A 25,950-nucleotide genomic window follows, 5' to 3' on the forward strand; every position below is an offset into this window, starting at 1 on the left:
GATACTAGAAAGAAATGAATTTATAGGGAAAATGAAAGAGCACTAGAAATGATAAATGTTAAAAAGCTGTTTTTATTTTCATAAGTTCTTTAAGTGATATATGATCAAGTAATAACAATGTACTATGGAGGTTAAAAACATACAGAAGTAAAACAGGTGAAGACAAGTAACACAAAGGATGGGAGGGATTTATATAATGGAATTCTACGCTAAAAGGTTTTTACATGGTATGTGAAGTGGCATTAATTCAAGATTGAGTGTAAGCAGTTAACAATACATACTGTACCTTTAGACAGATCTGTATAGCAACCATTAAAAAAAAATAAAAGAGGAATAGTTAAAAAGTTAAAAGAGGATATAGAATGGTATACTAAAACACTACTTGATTAACTCAAAAGATGAAAAGGAGAAATAATAACAGCAACAAAAATAAGGACAAACAAATTAGCAACATGGTAGACTCAAATCCAATCACAGTAATAACTTCATTAAATGTAAATGAACTCAATTGTCCAAATAAATTTTCATACTGGATACAAATCCAAAACTCAATTACATGCTACTTTAGGCGGCACTAGTGGTAAAGAACCCTGCTGCCAATGCAGGAGACGAAGAGATGCAGGTTTGATCCCTGGGAAGATGCCCTGGAGGAGGGCACAGCAGCCCACTCTAGCATTCTTGCCTGGAGAACCCCACGGACAGAGGACATGACTGAAAGGTCTATAGGGAGGCAAAGAGTCCATGACTGAAGTGACTTAGCCCTAGCCATAAGAAACCAGCTTTAAATAAAGACACAGATAGGTTGGAAGTAAAAGAACGGAGAAACGATAAATCATGCAAATACTAAGCATAAGACGTGCTGGTGTGGTATATGAATTTATCTCAACTAAAAATACAAACAACTGGCACAGTTTGATAAGTCAAATAAACAAGTTAAAGCAAATATTTCAATAACGACTTATATTTACTGTTTTTAATCTCTGGAAAATTTTAAAGATCCAACTAAAATTCAGATTTATGTTTAAGTCATTTATGAAAAAGAGGCAGATTTGTTAATGAAAGTGTGAGCAAAATTAAATGTGAAAAAATATACCTCAAAACATAAAAAGCTTCTTTATCTAAAATGACATGTTCTCAATTCTAATGTATCTACATGATATTTATAGAAACAAATCTGTTGAAATATCTAATTCTGTTTGTCCCCTAGTAGATTTTAAACTGCTGTGTTCCCCGAATCATTTCACGCTTAATATTTTAATTATAATCTACTTACACCCTCAAATCATGAAAACTAGTAAATATGGTAAACAAAATAACATCTATGTAAGATCGCGGAGAAGGCAATGGCAACCCACTCCAGTACTCTTGCCTGGAAAATCCCATGGATGGAGGAGCCTGGTAGGCTGCAGTCCATGGGGTCGCGAAGAGTCAGACACGACTGAGTGACTTCACTTTCACTTTTCACTTTCATGCATTGGAGAAGGAAATGGCAACCCACTCTAGTACTCTTGCCTGGAGAATCCCAGGGACGGAGGGCCTGGTGGGCTGCCGTCTATGGGGTCGCACGGAGTCAGACACGACTGAAGCAACTTAGCAGCAGCATGTAAGACAGATCATTCAAATACCCTTAAGAATTCAACTCGGTTGTCTGTTTCAAAATACACCCATTTCTAAGGTATGAAAAAAAGTGTCCATAAATAATTTTTAATGCTTAAATAAAATTTTAAAAACCCAAGTAATCTCCTTATAGGTTATCTTAGAGGTTGACACACTCATGCACCATGTTCCATACATAAATAGAACCTCAACCTTTGAAGAGGGCAGAGAGAAGTGGTATAGATACAATAAATGAAAAGTTGTAGAAACTGGAACATTTTGAAATGTCTGATCACATCTGTTACTAATAAAGGAATGGGAAAACAGGCATTCACGCAGTGGTGGAAACTGGCATAAACTTCTTGGAAAGTAACATGGAAATACCTATTAAATTTAAGATGTGAATATCCTTTGACCCAGAAGTCCCACTTCTAGAAATCGTCTGCAAAATAAATGGGTACATGATGACAGAGAATGCTAACTATTTATAATAAACAAATGAAAATATTTTAAATGTCTATCAGTGGATAACAGAATTATAGCACAAAAGTATGTAACCAGCACAGGAAAATGTCCATATACATTGTTTCACAAGTTGTAAAACAGTACTTTTAGGATGATCCCATTATAGTGGTTAAGAGTACAGAGAAACATCAAATTTTTTGATATGTATCTGGGGTTCTCCACTTACTAACTACAGAACTCTGGAAAAGTCATCTTCCTTAAACCTAAATTTTTTCATTTAGAGAAAATAATAGTAGAGGAGTTAACAAAAAGATAATACATTCTAAGTCCTTGATAAAGGTAAACTATAGTTATTAATATGCAATTGTGTGTGTGTGTGTATATATATATATATTTGATCGTAGGTGTGGAATTGCCAATACCTGTTAGATTTTCATCTATGAAAATGGCAAGTTGATAGGGTTTAACCTAATATAGGCATGGATATTTCTAGAAAGGGTAACCCAAGAAACATAAAGAGTTGTTTTTAATACTTTTATATCATTTTGACATTTTTCAACATGATCAGAGTTAACATTCCTTCTCCCAAATAAAAAGCTATTTACTCTAGCAGACACAGGAGACCTCTTTCTTACCCCCTCAATCAATAATCTACCTTTTGATTATACTCTTCTAGAAACTGTGTCCTCTTCATTTCATAAGAAACTTGTACGTACTGGAAAGGATCTTAAGAGATTACATATGTAAGTAAACTCATACTAGTTTAAACAATGGAAGAAAGTTACCACTGAAATCTGTCTAATATTATATTCCAAAGAGCTTTGGTTTTAATAATTCTATATAACTATCCTTATATAAAGGTGGGTGGGAATTGAGAAGAAAAGTTAAGAAATGAAAACAAAATAACATTTTCTGACAGGTACAAAGAAATCTGTGGGCACTCTGTGTTCGAGATCACAGGCCTAGTGCTTTGAAAGCCCTAGCCTGCTCCGTGTTGAAATGATTCTTTTATTTTAAATTTATTTATTTATTTGGCTATGCCAGGTCTTAGTTGTGGCATGTGGGATTTAGTTCCCTGACCAGAGACTGAACCCAAGCCCCCTGCACTGGAAGCTTGGAATCTTAGCTACTGGACTACCAAGGAAATCCCTGAAATGATTCTTAAAAAAGTAATAATTAGGAGAATTAGTAATATAATCCAGAAATTCTCTAACCATCTTCTCTGAAGAAGACAAAGAATGGAACCCATCTCACTCTGCCTGCTGATGTTTCCTCTTATGTGACAGACACACAAAACCACCATAGTTCCATTTGTTCTTGAATAGAACACTTTCTGGTACCATCATTACCTTTCCAGGATGTCCCACCTTTCCCAGACCTCATTTGTGGCTATGAGCAGGAAGTTGCTGCTGAGTCCTTGTTTTAAAAAACAGGTACATCATTACCTGGCACTTAACTAGCTAATTTTCACTTCCTTGAAGGGGCATACCAGCAAGGAACAGAAATAATGGGAGGGGGACAGGAAATACTGTTATTAGGATTAGCATGGAGGGAAAAAAATGGCTACCTACCACACAGATTTCTTCAGAAACTCAGAGATAGTTCTTGGACTCCACTAAGCTATTCTTTTATTGAATAGGTGCAGGCATTCTAAGACACTGAGGTGTTGTTATTTAGTGTTGCTAAGTCATGTTACTCCTTCCAATCACATGGACTGTAGCCCACCAGGCTCCTCTGTCTATGGGATTGTCCAGGCAAGAATACTGGAGTGGGTTGCTATTTCTTTCTCCAGGGGATCTTCCCAATCCAGGGATCGAACCTGCCTCTCCTACACTGGCAGGTGGATTCTATACCATTGAGCCACGTGGGAAGCTCAAGACACTAAGGATTTAATATCAAATCACGAGGAAAGGCAAATGTTTGTGCCACTATGGTAAATTTTTTCTCAGGTATATTCAAATCAGTATAATGCTCAAGTGATTTCAGCCTGTCTATGAAGTGACTATAATATTTTTTACTTTTCATAAGAATGAAAATTTCAAAACAGTAAGCACTTAATATAAATTTATGAAATTAATGCAAATTATTTCTTCTGAGTTATCTCAAACCTTGTCACATACTTATTATGTAACAGCTCTAGAACATTCTTTTCAAAATAAGGCATTTTATCACTTGTTACATTGCTTCAACCCTGCTTCATAGTACACTGTGATTTTTTTTCAAACAATTTCAGTTTCTTTTCTTAAAAAAGCTTTATTTCCCACTTGATTTTTAAAATTTTATACCAGGTGCCCAAAAAATAAACAGGTGAATTTTCAAGCCTTAAGATATCTTTACTTAAAACAGCTCGGGCCCTATTAATGTACGTTGCCCTTCAGAGGACTAGGCTTCTAGCAGAGTAGGGCCCCTCTATGTTAAGGGCAACCAGATACAGGCTAAAATAAAAGAAAACATACGGGAAAGATACCATCATTATTTATTTCTTTACCCTGAGTTTTTTCATTGCTATTTGCCCATAGTCTTCTGAAAATCCCCTTCCCTCTCCATACCCTGTTCCCCCTCAAATCAAAGTACTCTAATACTTTAAACATCCAATTGGAGCTAAAGAGAAAGGCAGGTTGCTACAACAGATACTATCACAAGACTCTCAAATTCTGTACAAAAAAGTTCTAATAATATCTACAGCAAACTGTTACAAAACACTATTTGAGGTATAGGATTTTTTCAAAAGTTCATCTCTAAATACACATAAAAATTAATACAACTTTCTCAGAAATCACACTTCTATAAGCTATGGCATGAAATATTCTTGCCAATGGAATTCAATACCCTATTTCTCTTTCCCTTTTAACTTTTTTACTTACTGTCATATTCCTAATGCTTAGAACAATTCCTGGCATATAAGCAGGCAAATATAGACTTCAATATTTCTCTTTTAAAAATTTTATTCATTTTTAATTGAAGCATAACTGGTATTGTCAACATACTATTCTAAAATGGTCCTTTCTCACCTTTTTTCCCCTATACATCTACTCACAAAATACTACAATGGGATGATTTCTATTATTAATGTTACAGAGAGGCCATTAACCAATAAAGGGCTAAGCATATAGATTTACAGTTCTGCTGCAGAATCATTTTATAGGTTCTGTCCAAATAAAATTTGCTTGGCTAATAATATTTAAAGAATCCTTGGTTTAATAATAGTTACAAGTCTGCTTAAATGATATGCCTTATTTTGAAGGTATACACCTTCAAAATAAAAGTGCAATAAAGAAGAAATTAATTTTAGGCATGTATCTTTAATAGCTGGGAGAAATAGCAAAACTGTTACATTCTCTGACATTCATTTCTGAATTAGAATTCAACTGTGGGGAAAAAAAATGTATTTGTCTAAAAGCAATTCTGATTCAATAAAATTTGTATTTATTACTAAGTAAAGTTTCAAAAAAGTCCCTTTTCTTCCCCTAAAATCTTCACAATTTTACAGGGCAGTAGTCTAACCAGTTTCTAGACAGAAAGAGTATACACTTATCTATGTGGCAATAATTTCTTTGCTTTGTTTAGCAAACAAACACTCTTTAAAGAAACACATACTAGGCATATAAATACTATAAGCACCATGTAGTTATCTGACACTGTAACCACTTAATCTTAAAAGGAATACCAGCATTTTCAAGCCAATGTGTTATAAGGTCAAACAAAATCTATCTTTATTTTCAACAAAATAAATACTGTTATGATGGCTGGATCATTAGTAAGTTAGGTAAACTATTTGAAATTATTGCTAATTGACAAATCAAGGAAGAAGTCAAAAAGGAAATCAAAGTATGCATAGAAACAAATGAAAATGAAAACACAACAACCCAAAACCTATGGAATTCAGTAAAAGCAGTGCTAAGGGGAAGGTTCATAGCAATACAAGCTTACCTCAAGAAACAAGAGAAAAATCAAATAAATAACCTAACTTTACACTTAAAGTAACTAGGAAAAGAAGAAATGAAGAACCCCAGGGTTAGTAGAAGGAAAGAAATCATAAAAATTAGAGCAGAAATAAATGAAAAAGAAATAAAGGAGACTAAAGCAAAAATCAACAAAACTGAAAACTGGTTCTTTGAGAAGATAAATAAGATACGCAAACCACTAGCCATACTCATCAAGAAAAAAAGGGAGAAGAATAAAATAAACAGATTTAGAAATGAAAATGGAGAAATCACAACTGACAACACAGAAATACAAAGGATCATAAGCAACTATATGCCACTAGAACGGACAATTTGGAAGAAATGGACGAATTCTTAGAAAAGTATAACCTTCCAAAACTGAACCAGAAAGAAACAGAAAATCTTAACAGACCTAACACAAGCATGGAAATTCAAACTGTAATCAAAAATCTTTCAACAAACAAAAGCCCAGGACCAGATGGCTTCACAGGTAAATTAGACCAAAAATTTAAAGAGCTAACACCTATCCTACTCAAACTCTTCGAGAAAATTGCAGAGGAAGATAAATGCCCAAACTCATTCTATGAGGCCACCATCACCCTAATACCAAAACCAGACAAAGATGCCACAAAAAAAGAAAACTACAGGCCAATATCACTGATGAACATAGATGTAAAAATCCTCAACAAAATTCTAGTAAACAGAATCTAACAACACATTAAAAAGATCATACATCATGATCAAGTGGGCTTAATCCCAGGGATGCAAGGATTCTTCAAGATTTGCAAAGCAATCAATGTGATATATACACCATATAAACAAATTGAAAGATAAAACCCAAATGAATACTTCAATAGACGCAGAGAAAGCCTTTAACAAAATTCAACATCCATTTATGATAAAAACTCTCCAGAAAGCAGGCATAGAAGGAACATACTTCAACATAATAAAAGTCATATATGATAAATCCACAGCAAACATTACCCTCAGTGGTGAAAATTTGAAAGCATTTCCCCTAAAATCAGGAAGAAGACAAGGGTGCCCACTCTCACCACTACTATTCAACATAGTTTTGGTAGTTTTAGCCGTAGTAATCAGAGAAGAAAAAGAAATAAAAGGAATCCAGATTGGAAAAGAAGTAAAACTCTCATTGTTTGCAGATGACATGATCCTCTACATAGAAAACCCTAAAGACAACACCAGAAAATTACTAGAGCTAATCAATGAATATAGTAAAGTTGCAGGATATAAAATTAATACAAAGAAATGCCTTGCATTCCTATACACTAACAATGAGAAACCAGAAAGCAAAATTAAGGAAGCAATCCCACTCACCATTGAGATGAAAAGAATAAAATACTTAGGAATAAATCTACTGAAAGAAACAAAAGACCTATATATAGAAAACTATAAAATACTGATGAAAGAAATCAAAGATGACACAAATTGATGGAGAAATATACCATGTTCATGGATCAGAAGAATCAATTTAGTGAAAATGAGTATACTACCCAAAGCAATCTACAGATTCAATGCAATCCCTATCAAGCTCCCAACGGTAGTTTTCAGAGAACTAGGACAAATAATTTCACAATTTGTATGGAAATACAAAAAACCTCGAATAGCCAAAGCAATCTTGAGAAAGAAGAATGGAACTAGAGGAATTAGCCTGCCTGACTTCAGGCTCTACTACAAAGCTATGATCATCAAGACAGTATGGTTCTGGCACAAAGACAGAAATAAAGATCAATGGAACAAAACAGAAAGCCCAGAGATAAATCCACGCACCTATGGACACCTTATCTTTGACAAAGGAGGCAAGAATATACAATGGAGAAAAGACAATCTCTTTAGGAAGTGGTGCTGGGAAAACTGGTCAACCACCTGTAAAAGAATGAAACTAGAACACTTTCTAACACCATACACAAAAATAAACTCAAAATGGATTAAAGATCTAAACCTAAGACCAGAAACTATAAAACTCCTAGAGGAAAACATAGGTAAAACACTTTCTGACATAAATTACAGCAAGTACCTCTATGACCCACCTCCCAGAATAATGGAAATAAAAGCAAAAATAAACAAATGGGACCGAATTAAACCTAAAAGCTTTTGCACAACAAAGGAAACCATAAGCAAGGTGAAAAGACAGCCTTCAGAATGGGAGAAAATAATAGCAAATGAAGCAACTGACAAATAATTAATCTCAAAAATATATGAGCAGCTTGTTCAGCTCAATACCAGAAAAATAAATGACCCAATCAAAAAATGGGCGAAAGAACTAAACAGATATTTCTTCAAAGAAGACATCTGTATAGATGGGTAACAAACATATGAAAAGCTACTCAACATCACTCATTATCAGAGAAATGCAAATCAAAACCACAATGAGGAACCATCTCACGCTGGTCAGAACAGCTGCTATCAAAAAGTCTACAAACAATAAATGCTGGAGAGGGTGTGGAGAAAAGGGAACCCTCTTGTACTGTTGTTGGGAATGCAAACTAGTACAGCCACTATGGAGAACAGTGTGGAGATTCCTTAAAAAACTGGAAATAGAACTGCCATACAACCCAGCAATCCCACTGCTGGGCATACACACGAAGGAAATCAGAATTGAAAGAGACACGTGTACCCCAATGTTCATCGCAGCACTGTTTATAATAGCTAGGACATGGAAGCAACCTAGATGTTTATTAGCAGATGAATGGATAAGAAAGCTGTGGTACATATACACAATGGAATATTAGTCAGCTATTAAAAAGAAAGCATTTGAATCAGTTCTAATGAGGTAGATGAAACTGGAGCCTATTAAACAGAGTGAAGTAGTCAGCAAGAAAAACACCAATACAGAATATTGACACCTATATATGGAATTTAGAAAGATGGCAATGATGACCCTATACGCAGGACAGCAAAAGAGACAGTGATATAAAGAACAGACTTTTGGACTCTGTTTGGAGAAAGCAAGGGTGGGATGATTTGAGAGAATAGCACTGAAACATTTATATTATCATATGTGAAATAGATGATCAGTCCAAGTTTGATGCATGAAACAGGGCACTCAAAGCTGGTGCACTGGGACAACCCAGAGGGATGGGATGGGGAGGGAGAAGGAAGAGGGGTTTGGGATGGGGGACACATGTACACCCATGGCTGATTCATGTCAATGTATGGCAAAAACCACCACAATACTGTAAAGTAATTAGCCTCCAACTAATATAAATAAATAATTTTTTTTTAAAGTATTGCTAATCCAAAAAAGAGATTCTTTCTAATCCAAGGACCTAAAATTAATGGAGGAAGAAAAGTTATTCATGACTTAACATTCCAAAGACATCACCTAAGCAATATACATACAAAACGCACACATGCAAACATTCTAAATCTTTAAGTAGGTTCTAGATTACTGCATAGGTATCCATACAATCTATATTAATCTAAGAACTAATTTCATACACTTATCTTCTTATATATAATTTCAATGCACAGAAGTAAATTAAGGAGAAACTAAATACTCCAAAGTAGCAAATTTTAACAGTTCCCCTCTCTTAGACACAATAGGCTTATGGAATAGTTGGTTCTAAATGATAATTGGTACTTGTTGCTTTTTGCCAGAGTAACACCTGGAGACAGTGGCTGATGCTATTCAACTTTAGCAAGACTTCTAAGAATATTAAATGTAAATCTACATAGAGGATAGTTATATAAATTATACAATTAGAAAGATTTTTGAAGGATAAGAGGGAGTTTGCATAACAGAAAAAAATTCTAAAGGAAGAAGGTCTAAAACAAATTTCTCCAAATTTATTTTTGTTGATTTGTTATCAGCAAAAATGATAAGCTATGAATGCTGAATGTTCTAAGTTTAATTCTCTGAAATTTATAGTTTTAAAAATTGCCACCACTTTATGCAGTGTTCCAAACTGAAAGCTCTCCTCTTCAGTACTAGAAAAACCTGCATTTGAGCCAAGGATTTACTCCTCAAAGAGCAAGACTCCACCTCACTCCCCTCTGGAATTTTATGCTTATTCCAGCAAATTCAGACCAAACAGGCAACATTTCAGGTTTCCATCTATAAAGAAAGAGGCAGACAATAAGTAGACCCTCAATTTTTAGGTACAGAGTAATAAAAATATAAATGGTTTAAAATATCAATTTTCTGATATTTGTGAGAATAAAAAATTCAAATTGTTAAAGGGTTTTTAACAATCTGATTCATGCAATTTAAGTGACTGGAGGGGCAAATCAATCAGCAGTTTATGTAAACACTGAAAGAGCATATAGGAGGGTTCTCTCCAGTTTCCCATTTTTCAAAGAAAATTGCCTTTAAAGTTAAAACACCATGAATACAAATCAACACAAAAAAAGAGGTTTTCAGCTAATTTCAAAATAAAGATTGTACTAAAATGTCACCAGCTCATTAAAGAAATGGACATTTTCAATTCAGGTTGGATTACTTAATGTACTGGCTGTTTATAGTTCAGAAAAAGTCTGACAACGATCTAAGTTAAAAATACAGGAATAAAGGGGAAAACATATATGCCTAAATTCTCAAAACTGAAGAAGCACCAAGCAAACAAATACTTCAATATATTTATAGCCAAGTTAGAACATATATCTGTTCTGAAATTTAAAAATTAAATTAAAATTTTAAATTTAATTTAAATTTCCATCAAATAAATAAAAATTAAATAAATTTCCATTTTAATACTGATATCTGTTCTGAAATTTAAAAATTAAATTAAAAATTTAAATTTAATTTAAATTTCCATCAAATAAATAAAAATTAAATAAATTTCCATTTTAATACTGATATAAACTGATTTTTTAAAAATCACCATTCTGAATATCAATAGTACATTTCATTTCTGCCCCCTGTAACCTACAGACTTTCTCAGATTTAAACATACAATAAATGAAAAGTAGTTTGTAATCTTTGATTATTAGAAACCAGGGAATCTTTAATGTTTCTGAGATTTGTGACAAACTCAAACGACACATAAAAATGAAGCTTTGAAAAAATTAATCAAAAAGTAGGGCAGGAACTCAGACATTCCTGTATCTTTCTCAAAGGAGTTATAATATTATAAAGAATAACTATGTGGATGAAGAAATTTACAAATAACTGTTCTGCCAAAAAGAAAAAAGTATGCTAATGAGGCCATATTTATAGGAATGTGCTTAATGATGAAATACCATGCCCCACTTTTAATAAAATATTTGCACACATTTATATACAAATAGATCAATAATAAAGGACAGTGGGTCATCCTGTGGTAGAGAAGTTGGAACATAAAAATTTCTACTGGACTAGTTTTACCATATTTTAAAAATATACTAGTATTTGGAACCTCGAGGTCACAAAAAGACAAATACTGTATGATTCATTCCACTTACATGAGGAATCTAAGTAGTCAAATTCACAGAATCAAAGCAGAGTATTGCTTACCAGGGTCTGGGAAAGGGGAAGATGGGGAGTTGTTAATGGGTATTGAGTTTCAGTTTTGCGAGATGAAAAAGTTCTGGGGGTGTGGGGCCCAGCAACGTGAATATGCTTAACATCACTGATCTGTGCACTTAAAAATGGTTGAGATGGTTAAGAAAAAAGATTCGGCAGCAATACATAAATAATCATAAACAGGTATAAATAATCTATAAACAGTAGACTGGTCCCATGCACTTATATGCAGCTACTAGTCACATGTGCCTATTAAAATTTACATTAACTTTTTAAAGTTAAAATTTCATTTCCTCAATCACAGTAGCCACAGCCCAACTGCTAAACAGCTGTTGGGTAGCTGTTGAGGGCAGCTCAGACTCGGTAAGTGTTCATCACAGGAAGTTCTATTAGATAGCACTGGGTCAGACTCAAATACATATGGGAATCTGTATTTGACACAAAACTGTCTGTGAGAAAGGTGGCACAACAAATTGGTGGGGAAAGAATTATTGAGGAAACAGTTGGTACAGTCTGCTCGTCTGGACAACGAGGAGGGAGAAAGGGAGTAAAGCTAACGGCAGATCTCACCTATTATTCCGAGCAAATTCTGAATGAGTCAGAGATTTATACTTTAAAGCTGAAATGATAAGAGGACTAACTTATAAGTCTAATTATTAAGAAAGGGCTTTCCAAACACAATGGAATTCAAGAAGGACAAAAGAAAACGACCGATTTTTTTTTTAATTTAACAAAATACAAACTTTCATATGAATAAAGCCCAGACAAACTGAAAGAAAAGTGAAGAGGGGTGTGGAGTGTTCCATTTTTAAAAATCTATTAAAGAACATAACATGAGGGGTAGAAAATAAATTGAAAGTGTCAATATACCCATGAAAAAATTGCTCAGTTTCACTTGGAATTTAAACACTATTAAAAATTGCACTTCCAATCATCAGATGGAAAAGATAATCCCCAGGGTTAATGACTGTGTGGAAAAACAGGCATGAATGGATGCAAAACTTCATACAAATCATTCAGGGGGCAATTTAAAAATATTTATCAAAAATGAAAAGCAACAAATAATTTATGGGTAAAATGATATTGAATCTAGGATTGTGTTGAAAATAACCAGAGGAGTAAAAATCTTACCTTCTTGGTGCAGATATAAATAAAACAAAATCTGGCATAAAATGATAGTAGTTGCATGGGCATGGTAAGTATGTAGGGGATTCATTATACTACTCTATCTTTGAATATGTTTGAATTTTTCCAAAGTTGTTCCTTTCAGGCACTCTTTAACCCAGGAATTTCATTTTTAGGAATTCAGCTTATAGATACCACTGAACAAGCACAACAGTGGAAGTACAAGGACACTCTCTGAGGTAATAGAAGCATCCGGAAACAACCTAAATTTCCATTAGAGAATCAGCTGAATAAATTGTTTATCTAAACACGGTGATGTAACATATCTTTAAAAAATATGGAGGTAAATTATATGAGAGAGATTATGGAAAAGGGGAAAAGTATCAAGAGCAAAACAATAGATACAATTTGATTGCATTTGGTAGAAACAAAATCAAATGTGAATCTGTGAAGGCACATGAGATACACGTCCATATGCATAATAAATTCTATAAGGATATGTGGAAATCTGAAAGGTGGGTATATCTGGTTGGGCAGGGGATGGGGGACTAGAAATCTGGGAGGAGGAAACTCATCTTTTCCAAACATTTTTATACTATGAATTTTTTTGCATGAGAACGTATTATTCCATTACATTTTTATTAATAAAAAGAACTAGACTTTTAAAATCTTTCCTCTATAGAGATGACTATCATTCATCAGGAACTGTTAATGTTTTGGGTCAGCTGGGAAGAGCTTGTCCCAGATCACATTTAAGTTTTATAGAGCAGAACAGAGGAGCCACAGTTTCTCTATTACTGACCCAACTCAGGGCTCTTTCTCACTCTTGTATCTTAGCCCCAATGACCAATCTGAAAATCTAGCATTATAGATTAATTAATCTAGAATAATTGCTCTAAAGATGTAGGTAAGATCCTTCCTTGGTGTTAATCAAATAATTAATGATATTTATTGAATATATATTAATATGTACCTGGTCCTGTGGAAGATTCAAAGGAAAAGGATTACAGTCTTGCTCAAGAAGTTCATAATCTCTCATAATAAACCAAAGAGAAAATATTCATGTGAGGAGCAGAGAACGGTTACTGCCATGCAAACACATTACATGCAGAGAAAAAGAGAAGTTAGTGTGGGTATGCAGAATCAGGGTCATGGTAGAAAAAAGAGGGCAGACTTGATCTTAACAGATGAGCTGGATTTAGACACCCAGCGAGGAGAAAATTATATTAAACTGCCTGGAAGAATGTACAGGAAAAAACCGAGATAGTGAAACTCAGTATGACCAGTGGTGGGGGACGGGAAGAAGTATAAAACAAGTAGTAAGTTGGAGGAAAGTTCAAGGTGATACATATTTTTAAGAACAAGCAAAAATTAAGATTTTATAAAATAGGCAAAGGAGAGCTTTAACAAGCATTTGGCAGCAACAGTGTGCACGGTAGAGTAAATTATCTGCATTCTCTGCTTCCTTTAGGCCTGCTTTTCTGACATGACAAATAAAAGGACAAACATTGTTTCCATACCTCACTTCCAGACCCGAACTCTAGTGGTCTCTTCTTTCTTGGTCCAATAGCTGCAAGAGCTGTGAGATTAGCATCTCTCTGCTGTATCTGTGCGAGCTCCAACTGTTGTAACTGGAAGACAGAATTAAAAAAAAAAAAAAATCGGTGTTTACACACAGCCATGCTCAGGGACAGGGGAGCCTGTTGGGCTGCCGTCTATGGGGTTCGCGCGGAGTCGGACACGACTGAAGCGACTTGGCAGCAGCAGCAGCAGCATGTTCAGAGAGGGGAAAGAAACTGACCACTAAGCCCACTTCTCTGTTCTTTCCCAAATACGTGACAGTGCAAAATAAATATCAGATCAAAATAAATAACAGATTCCCCTAACAGCCAAGTGTATATCATATTCTGATTCCTTTCCTCTGATAAACTCCTTAGTCCTGAATCTCTAAACAGAAGAGGCAGAATTTAGGTAAGGAAGAAGTATAGAATAGAACAGAAGAAAGACATCTTAGAGCTTAATCTCTCCTTAAGTTTAAGCACAGATAAGAAATGCCTATCGAGTAAGTTGAACCATAAATTGGACTGAAAGCGGCCAAACTACAGTCAAACTTTTCAGATTAAAAGTGAATTACAGTTGACCCTTGAACAATGAATGTGGGGTTAGAGGTGCTGACTACCTATGTGGCAGAAAATTTACATATAACTTATAGGTGGCGTTCCATATACTTTATAACTAACATATAACTAAATTAAGGAATCTGCCTGTGAGCAGGAGACGGGGTTCTAACTCTGGGTCAGGGAGACACCCTGGAGAAGGGAATGGCTCCCCACTCCAGTATTCTTGCCTGGAGAATTCCATGGACAGAGGAGTCTGGCAGGATACAGGCTATGGGGTTGCAAAGAGTTGGACATGACTGAGCAACTAATACACAACACATAATTAAATTTACATACAACTTATAGAGGTTTCTGCATATCTACGTATCCATTAACTCAATGAACTGCAAGTCATGTAGTACTAGGTAGTCAGTGAAAAAAATATACATTTAAGCATAGTTCAAATCTGTGTTGTTCAAAGGTCAACTGTACTTAAAAACAGTTTTATGTATTATAGGAAATAGTTCGTAAATATATGATTTACAAAGCACTTCCTTAAAATTAATTCATTTAACCCTTACAATCACATTGAAAGGTATATATTGTTTTAACAACATGAAAAGTATACACGTACTTTTTTTTTAAACTAAGGGAGACAGTGAGGCTTTAAAGAGGTTGGGAAAACATCATAAAGGTCACACAAATAATAAGTGATTAAAAACAGAACTCAGAGCCATAAAAACCTTTTTAATATATCACATTTTTTATGGATTTACTCTATATTTATCTTCATGTGAAAAATTGAAAGTGAGTCAGTACTGTTTTGATGTACTGCTATCACTATGGTTAAACCAGAATGATGAAATCTACAAGGTATAATTTTTTGATATTTGGGCACTAAGCCGTACCTATCAAAGATGTCCTATTAAGGTAAATAACTTTAATATACTAAAATTGAGAAATAAATGCATGAAAAACTGCATCATTTCACCAAGGCAAGTGCCAAACAGTATTCTTTTTTTTAAAAAAAAAAAAAAGGTGAAGAAATCAAAATAAAATATCACTACACAGATCCTTGGGCTTTTCCAGAGGAGAAATAATGTTCAATTCCTACCAAAAATCTTGTTACTGTGGAGAAAAAGGGAGAAAGAACTAGGTAGTGATTGCTAGATAAATATTCAAACAAGATCAGACTCCAAGATAGTCAACTGAAGTAACCTACTGGGGAACCATAAATATATCCTGAGAATATTCTTCTAAAAGAGAACTAACCAAATTTTTAACACTAAAAAAAAAAAAAGACCAGATGAAAGCAGGAAAGTTTGGGATGAAGTAGGCCATCTCAGAGAGAGCACTTCAGATTACTTTATAATATCAAAGGAAAGACAAAGAATAAGCCAGGAAGCTATAGGTAACTGAGTCTAACAAAGCAGAAAAGTTTGACTTAACTGAAGAAAGTGAACTAGGAACCACTTTCCTTTTACTCCACAAATTACAGGGCAGAAATCTGCCCTTTAAACTATGTATATACGTATATATAAACTGTTAGAAAACTATTTTGGGGAGTTGTAAACTATCTTTTATTGAGGCTGGTCTTTTAAATAAAATATACAGTTTTAGAGTCTGACGCTGTCACAATATAGAACTTCAGGGTAACAAAATACAATTTTAGCGAATCTACCCTGCAGCACAAATCAAACGACCAGCTATATTTTACAGTCTTTCCCTGTAGAGAAATGGTATCTGTAAGACAGTCACATCAGTTTTAAAATTGACCTCTGTCATCATATTCCTCTCCCTATAAAGTAAAATATTTTCTCTCTGCAAATTATACTTGTGGTTTTCAGAAATCTCACATACAATGTTTTAGAAAATTTTGCAAAACTCTTAACAAAAATAGAAACTGACCATAGTTTGGTGGGTCCTGTATTTACAATAAACTTTCTTAAACTCAATATATCTTGGCCAGCACAATACACTGTGGATGAAGACATGTAAACTTTCTGTGTGATAAAAGCAGTCACTGATTTAGAGGTTTCCTAGTGGAAACAAGATTGCAAATGACATGATTATTTACACAGAAAATTTCAAGGTAGTTATAAAAAACAAAATTAAAGAACTTCCTAGGACTAATAATGACTTTAAGCGAGGCTACAAGATGCAAGTCAATACATGCAATAATCACATTTCTAAATACCATTAAGGTAAAGTCAGAAACTTAAATTTTTTAAAAATGCCACTTAAAATAACTTTTCCCTGAATGAAATAAGTGTAAATCTAATACATACAGATACTTGTATGCTATAAACCACAAGATGCAGATGAAAGAAATAAAAGAAAAAAATAGATAAATGGAGAGATACACTGTGTTCATGGACTGTAAGATTTAACAATCCATGGATTGTAAGAAACAGTAAAGGTTCAATTCTCTCCAAACTGACCTTCAGACAACATAATTCCAATAAAAAAATTTTTTGTAGATATGTATAAGTTGATAGTAAAATTTATATGGAAAGTGAAGCCAGAAGCTAAATCAATTTTTTGGGGGGAAAAAAGGGAACAAAATTGGAAGAATTACACCATTCAATTTTAAGAATTACTTATATAAGGCTATAGTAACCAAAATAATGTGGCATTGACAAAGGAATGGGCACAGATTAATGAGACAGGATAGGGAATCGAGAAACAGATTCACATAAACATGGCCAGTTTATTTTTGACCAAGGTGAAAAACAACTCAATTGAGAAAGCAGTTATTTCAACAAATTGAGCGACTGACCATTCATAGGCAAAAAAAAAAAAAAAAAAAGAATCTTGAACCTCACACATTATACAAAAATTAACCTCAAAATGTAAGCTCTAAATTTTTAACAAAAAGCATAAGGAAAAGCTTTCATGACTTATGGCCCAGCAAAGAATTTTCGGCCATTGACGGTCTAGTTTTTTTTTTTTTTACATATTTGACTTCATAAAAATTAAAAACTTTTGCTTTGTAAAAGACAGTTAATAGAATGAAAGGACACACTACTTTTCTCTTCAATCTATATGCTTTTTCTTTTTTTGCCTTATTGTACTAGCAATATAATGTTTCCTAATCTTTAGAAGATAGCATTCAGACTTTTGATCATTAAGAATGGTATTAGTGGGAGGGTTTTAACAGAGGTCCTATATCAGACTGAGGAAGTCCCTTCTATTTCTAGATTGCTTAGAGTTTTATTAATAATGCATGGTGAAATCTGCAAACATAGTTCTGCCTCAGCTGATATGGTCACATGGTTTTTCTTTCTTAGACAATTACTATGTTCAGTTCAGTTGCTCAGTCATGTCCGACTCTTTGTGACCCCATGAACTGCAGCACACCAGGCCTCCCTGCCCATCACCAACTCCCAGAGTCCATCCAAACCCATGTCCATCGAGTTGGTGATGCCATCCAACCATCTCATTCTCTGTTGTCCCCTTCTCCTCCTGCCCTCAATCTTTCCCAGCATCAGGGTCTTTTCCAATGAGTCAACTCTTCGCATGAGGTGGCCAAAGTATTGGAGTTTCAGCTTTAGCATCATTCCTTCCAATGAACACCCAGGACTGATCTCCTTTAGAATGGACTGGTTGGATCTCCTTGCAGTCCAAGGGATTCTCAAGAACCTTCTTCAACACCACAGTTCAAAAGCATCAATTCTTTGGCGCTCAGCTTTCTTCACAGTCCAACTCTCACATCCATACATGATCACAGGAAAACCATAGCCTTGACTAGATGGACCTTGATTGGCAAAGGAATGTCTCTGCTTTTGAATATGCTGTCTAGGTTGGTCATAACTTTTCTTCCAAGGAGTAAGCGTCTTTTAATTTCATGGCTGCAGTCACCATCTGCAGTGATTTTGGAGCCCCCCAAAATAAAGTCGGCCACTCTTTCCACTGTTTCCCCATCTATTTCCCAGGAAGTGATGGGACTGGATGCCATGATCTTCATTTTCTGAATGTTGAGCTTTAAGCCAACTTTCTCACTCTCCTCTTTCACTTTCATCCAGAGGCTTTTTAGTTCTTCTGCACTTTCTGCCATAAGGGTGGTGTCATCTGCATATCTGAGGTTATTGATATTTCTCCCAGCAATCTTGATTCTAGCTTGTGCTTCCTCCAGACCAGCGTTTCTCATGATATACTCTGCATTTAAGTTAAATAAGCAAGGTGACAATATATAGCCTTGATGTACTCCTTTTCCTATTTGGAACCAGTCTGTTGTTCCATGTCCAGTTCTAACTGTTGCTTCCTGACCTGCATATAGGTTTCTCAAGAGGCAGGTCAGGTGGTGTGGTATTCCCATCTCTTTCAGAATTTTCCACAGTTTATTGTGATCCACACAGTCAAAGCCTTTGGCATACTAATTTTTGAATACTGAACCAGCTTTGCCTTCCTGGGATAAACTCTTCTTGGTCAAGATGTATTATTTTTAGGTATCACTGGATTTGACTTGCTAATATTTTGGTGAAGATGTTTACACTTAGGTTCATGAGGCATACTGATCTATACTGTTGGCTGGTATGCAGATTAGGTCAGGGTCACATATGATAAGTGTGTAGCTCGAGTGGGAACAAGAAATAAACAGAAGAATATGGGGTTGCTTTCCTGAGCTCCTCCCTTTCTACCTCCCCTTCCCAGTAATTCTTGGTTCCTTGGGGCTCACTCCTCTTTTTGCCTCTCTGGCTATAAGGCTGGGGCTTTAGTTACTCCTCTTGGCCATGTAGTTCTGTGACTGTGTCCAAGTCTAGGATCAAGCAGCAAGCATGAAAACAGAAACCGAATTAGAATTAGAGGAGCTATCTTGCTAGTTAGCCTTTATAATTCAACCTCACCCTTCAGGAAAATAGTATATTCCACATAATCTCAACTGGACACTTCCCCCCTTACACTCAAACACAGTTCTTTATATACTGTTGAAAAGAAATATAATGTACTATATTGATATGGACTTACAGAACTTTTTTCCCAGTTCTTACTCTTATATTCTTTTTTTATTCTCAACCTCTAAGAAACCACTCCCACAACACACACATACAAAATTGGTATGTTAGTTTTTGGAAACAGACATCCATGGTCAATCTCAGGCTTATATTTAAAAGCCTGATGGCATCTTTCTTAAAGGTCTCCATAGCTAATGTTTTTAAGCTACTGGTTTTCCCTCTAATACCTCACCTTTCCCTAAATGATGACAGTTCTGTAATACAAGCAGAGTATATATTGTTATATTCATTTTAAATACAAGAAAATGGGTAAGTTCAAAAAGGTCAAGTGATTTTCCCACAGAGAAATCGAGACAGTGGTAGACTGAATCTAGCATCTAAGACTCCTGACTCCTATCTCAATGCTCCCTCCGCTATAATACATACATTTTCCTACAAAAGGAAAACATGTCTCTCAAGACACACAGATCCCATATTCAAAATTAAAGATGCATACTCCCTTCTGAAGAAGCTCTAAATAAAAAAATGTCTTTTTTTTACGTACACCAATCCAGAGATACAACCAATAAAGGTCTCTTGTGAAAATATCCATTAAAAAACCTACTGTAGCTTTCCTGTGTCCAAAAAGAACTAAGTGAATGGTAACTGGATGGGGACTGAACTATGCCAATTCAAGATGCCAATTCTCAGATTCCCCAAATCATAGTATTTACTTTAACCTTCTGTAACTATATAGTCAATGGAAAAAGAAAAGTTATAGATTTCAAAGGTCACTTTCTTTCTCCTCCTGGACCAAGGATTATAAGTGTGGTCTCCAGAGCAGCAACAGCAATTGCAAAATCAGTGGAAATTGGTCAGAAATGTGAATTCTCATGCTTCACCCAGGCCTGCTGTATCATAGGTACCTGGGACCCAGCAATCTGTGTTTTAATGAGTCCTCCAGATAATTCTTATGTATACCTAAGTTTGAGAACCACTTAGACTACCAATGCTTTGAAACATGGCAATTCTGTTTCTCTGCTATGTATACAAGTTCTTTATAACTTGTCCTTTTAAGAACACCTTCTCCATACTACATTAATTTGATTGCTAGAATGTACTTTTAATGACAAATTTCATTTTGCCCTGTTCAGTGTTCCATGAATTTTTACTCCTGTAGAACTAGCATAAAGTTTAAACACAAGTTGCTATAATTTAACAGTTAGCCTTTACCATCACATTTCATTGACTCCATATCTTTTAAAATTTCATTATAAAAAAGTCCCTTACCCTTCTTATATCTAAATAATATATTTTCTAATCAGTAATGAGTCTTATGAGTCACTATTCTATTTATTGTACAATAATGTTTTATGGAGAATTATATTTCTTATAGTTCTTATATCTTATACAAACAAAAATCCCAAGTACTTCAGGCTACTGTTATGCATTTTAATCATTTAATACTTATTTTTGTAGTTTCTAGAGGTAGTACGGTAAAACTAATGTGCCAGTGGCTACATGTCTTGCATTCCTTTTTCTTTCTTCTACTGTCTGATAACAAATGAAAATGGGAATGCTAGGAATTGTTATAAAGAAAATGAGTTCTTTGTCTCACTCTGCACAGATGTACTGAATTCACATTCCCACAAGAGAAAGAAGATATTTAAAAGGAAATAAGGGTCACAATATATATAACAAATGTTTGAGGAGTCAGGGTGTTTGAACTCCAAGGTCAGATGGCGTGTTCCACAGAATTCTGGATAATGTGGTAAGAAAGGAAAACACTGAAGGCTAGATGGTAATATAGGACACACAGTACACACTTCAGACAAGTCTGCAGATGCACTGAACAAAACTGCCCCTGCTTGTTTGAAGTCACAATCTGGCAATTAGTAATCTATTTAAGACCTTTCACAAATGGACAGTGAAATGGAAGAATGTCAGTACTTACATTTTAGTAAAAGTATCTAAGGGAATAAAAAAGCCATCACAATTTAAAAGTGGCCATATTTAAAATATAAAGTTGCAATAAAGAGAGAAGACATGTATAATGATGTTTTTCTAGGAAAAAACAGAAAACAGGAAAAAGATGGCCCCAAAGTTGGAATCAGAATTCAAGAGGGAAGGGATATAGGGATATATGTATTCTTATGGCTGATTTGCATTGTTGTATGGCAGACACCCCCACAACACTGTAAAGCAACTATCCTCCAATAAAAATAAATTTAAAGAAAGTTTGATATCCACAGACATTTTAGCCAGACAACAAGGTTTTCAAATAGACAGATAACCTGTCAGGTCAATAAGAATAGAATGTATCAGGAGCTACTTCACTGGATGGAGATTAAGCTGAAGGCAAACCCAAAGGCAGCCTACTTTATATTTACTTGGCTGTACTGGATCTTACTTGGGGCATATGAGATCTAGTTTCCCCAACCAGGGATCGATCCCAGGCCCCTGGCAATGGGAGCGTAGGGTCTTAGCTACTGGACCACCAGGGAAGTACCCAGTTTACTTTTTTTTAACGTGCTGAATGAGAATGACAAAATTGGAAGACATCAACAGGAAGGATGAAAAGAAATTAGACATCTTTATAAAAACCTGCTCAATCGAACACAGTTTGTCAAGAAGGAATGCATAGATTCTAAAACAGTATTAGAGACAAGAAAACCAAGCGGAGAAATGACCAAGATCACAAGTCTAGCCCTTAACAACTAAAAGCAATCATGAAGTATGAGCCTATGTACAAAGGGGACTCAAGCTGTGATTTAATATTTATATGACAGACATCATTGCTAAAACATTTCTCAGGATCAATAAAGCCTACAGCCTCTTTAAATAGTTCTTTGGAGTTTTATATTTGTAAGATACGGTCATTAATATATTTCCTGTGCCCAGCTTGGTAGGTAGGTAATTACCTGGAAAAGGAGAGCAAACCAGTTTTAATTGAGAAATTGGAAGGCATCTGTACCAATTTTCGTGACTGGACAGTGAAAACTTCCTAAACAGCCAAATACCAAAACATTACAAACCAAAGCTTTATAGTTTATACCAATGTGATAACAATTAGCATATTCCAAGTGATAACCTTACAAATTACCATATAACAATTCAACTCTATCAGACAGGGTCAATGATTATTGCAACCAAACAAAATACGGTGTTTTGCTATATTTAAAATGGATAAACAACAAGGACCTAGTGAAGAGCACGTGGAACTCTGTTATGTGGCAGCCTTGATGCAAGGGGAGTTGGGGGAAAATGGATACATGTTTATGTATAGCTGAGTCCCTTTGCTGTCCACTGAAACTATCACAACATTGTTAACTGGTTATATCACCAATACAAAATGAAAGTTTTTTCTTAAAAAAATATGGTATATTTGATTCTAAACTAGAGGCCCTAAGAATATTAGTTATCAAGAGCTCTAGGGGGCAAAGGGATGATAAAAATGACAATATTTTACTTTCATTAAACACTTGCAATGAATACAGGGTGGCCCTGTTCTTGGAACTGAGCCAATGTATTTGATTCTTTTTTTAATCAAAGAGGATTTAGAATAGGAAGCAACCAGAAAACTTTCCAAATATTTTGGAAAGAAAATATATGGTCTTTTAAATCTTGCTAGGAAAAAGAAATAAATGGAGCTGCAAAAAGAGTGGGGAGAAAAAAGAACAGGTTTGCCACCACCTGCTCTCATGGAGAACTTTTTTCCCCTTCATATTTGCTTGTAGACTTTTTTTTGAAAAATCCTATCCAACTATTCATCCCTCAGGGAATTTAAAACACACACACACACACACACACACACACACACACACACACAATTAAAAGAAAAACCAACCAACCAACCAAAACCATTCCATACAAACCTGAAGGAAAATTTAATCTAATCATCCAGATGTTTGAAGGTTTATGAAGGAAGAATAGACAGGATAAGGCCTTTAATGATAAAAGGGTAAGCTTTCTGATACATATTTTCCAAAAGTGGCTGGAATTGGAAGCAAGATAAGCATCTAATCAGTCCTAATGAAAACAAAGAGGACCACTCATGATTCAAAGCAACCACAGAGTGCCCATCCCCACATAATCCACCATCAAGCCAGGCTTACTGAAAGGGTATAGGTATAGTTCTTGTGGTTCCTTTTCTCAGGTGATATTTTTAGGTTAATTTTCCACTGGAAAGAAATGAGTACCAGAAATCTTTCTGTTGTTGAAATAAAATGATTCTGGTTTCAAATCATTTTTAATGTCCTCCTTTTATAGTTCTCTTCACCCTAATCCGGAAACTCCTCCATCCAGAGTTCAGGTTTTCTTCCTTTTCTGTTTCAGTGAAAACACACCACATTGATTGTAAGGATCTTACTAGATTTCCATTTGTTTTGCCTCAGCTCCTACATTAATCCAAACAATAAGGGCCCTTAAAACATTCATAAATAACCTGCTGCTGCTGGCACCTAGGAGCCGAGTGCAGCAATGTTAAGCAACAACAAATTTCATAGTTCAAGAGGCACAGTTAAGGAAAAAGGTTGCTCAGGAAATCACTCTTATTTAGCACAAAGATCCTTAAAAATTGCATGAAATCAGTCAAGTAACTATAGAAACCAATTTCTTCAGCTCCATATCACACGTCTCACACCTCAATTGTCTTTATTATCGTCTGCTGTCAGATCCTTAATCAGAAATGTGAACAGGCTTGATGATTTATTCAGCAGGGAAAAGAATCTGTAGGTCAAGTGAAAAATTTCACACACACACACACCCACCCACCCTTCCACACACACTCCATCTTCAACCTTAGGTACTTTCATTTCCTTCTGTTCTCAGCAGCTCTGGGGGCAACTCCAGTGAGATCCAATATTAAGGCTCAATTAAAATAAGCTCCAATTAGTGGAGCTTTTTTCTCTGGGGCTAGAAAAGTCAGGAAATGGATATTGGGAAATGTAAAAAGTCAGCTACTGAGAGGAGGCTGCAGACATAAATGAACTTATTTGTTGATTTCTACAGTTGCTATGCAGAGGCCTCTGGGAGTAAAAGCTTAACCAGTCTAAGCTATAAACTAAAACCCCTGCAGCTAAACATGAACTGTGTGAAACAAGGGCTCCATTCCAGAACAGAAAACTGCTGGGCCCAGAAAATTAAAAGCCAGAGGCGTTTTCCATTTAAAACTAAATCCCAGTACCACCTCCCAGCCAAAGAATTATAAGCAGTATCAGATTTACAAAACGAACAATTACCCTGGAAAAATGTAGCCTATTGTACAGTCCCAGATGCTAAATCTCAGAAGTTTCTTTTTTTCTTTTTTTTTTTTTTAATCCCACATTATATTCCTCCAACTGGGCTGCTGGAGTTTACAAAGAGCCATTGCTAGACAGGCCTAAGCCTTGAAAATAAATTTTAAAAAGAGAGCACATAACTCATTGACCTCATTTGAAGCACTGCCCTTGCCTTAAGCAGTTCCTGTCCTTCCCCAAGGCTTCGGCAAATGGTATGCAACAGCAAAATAAACCCTGACCTAATTGCCAGGAGAGAGCTGCCAACCTTCCCTTCAACACAAAGACAAGCATGGTAACTTGAAAGTCCTACCTCTTTGGCTTTCTGCTTTAATCTCAGCTGTTCTGGATCTTCTTTATTGGAACGACTCTATCAAAGGAAAAGAAAATTTTAATAGAAATTACTAGCATCTAAACACCATAGTTGCCGTTAAATATTTAATAAATGACAATTTTCTCTTGTGATTGAAAACCTTAGCTCTGGGGGAAAATGCCTCAATCCAGTCCCGTGCTCCCCCTACCTCCTCCCACCTCTTCATCTGGGCTGGCTGCTGCAGTTCTAGCCTGGAGGAAGTTTATACAGAAAATGATGCTAACAATGTCGGTCAGGTCCAGTTGAGGCATGACGTTGTTCTTGTTGGAACACTAAAAACTGAAAAATGGATGGTACAGAGGAAGGAAAGCAAAGGAGGATAACTGTTGGCTTAAATGGATGAAAACAATCAACACTGGCTAATCCTCAGGTGAAGCCATTTTGGTAAAACATATAGTATTTCAAAGACTATTAAAATCAAGAAACTGACAGTCTTTGAACTGAATTTCTCTCTCTTCAAAAGTGTAATTTTTAAGAATTAAGGAAGAAATACATCCCAGTGTTTTCACTAGAGTATGTTATCTTCTTTGGATTCTCTGTTGCACTTAGTTGAATGCTGTGCCCAAGTAAAAGTTCAAAAACATTACTGAATGTTTCTTTCCATGCTAATTCAGTTCAACGCTCCAAAAATGAGTAATTTTGGAAGACTGCTCTAAGAAGAGAGCTACCTTCTACAT

General features: G+C 35.2%; 1 protein-coding gene across 2 annotated transcripts in view; it reads right to left on the reverse strand.

The window, feature by feature from the left end:
- Window positions 1–25,950, reverse strand: part of TAF4B (TATA-box binding protein associated factor 4b) — a 98,515-nt gene that overhangs the window by 7,967 nt on the left and 64,598 nt on the right. For both annotated transcript variants that reach the window (XM_068993965.1, XM_068993964.1), the window contains exons 13-14: window positions 25,214–25,270; window positions 14,112–14,222 (exon numbers count right to left, since the gene is read on the reverse strand). In XM_068993965.1, coding sequence (XP_068850066.1) covers window positions 14,112–14,222; window positions 25,214–25,270 — 168 coding nt within the window. The remainder of the gene's footprint in view (window positions 1–14,111; window positions 14,223–25,213; window positions 25,271–25,950) is intronic.

This window comes from Capricornis sumatraensis, chromosome 21 (genome assembly GCF_032405125.1).
Source record: "Capricornis sumatraensis isolate serow.1 chromosome 21, serow.2, whole genome shotgun sequence".
Lineage (NCBI taxonomy): Eukaryota > Metazoa > Chordata > Mammalia > Artiodactyla > Bovidae > Capricornis > Capricornis sumatraensis.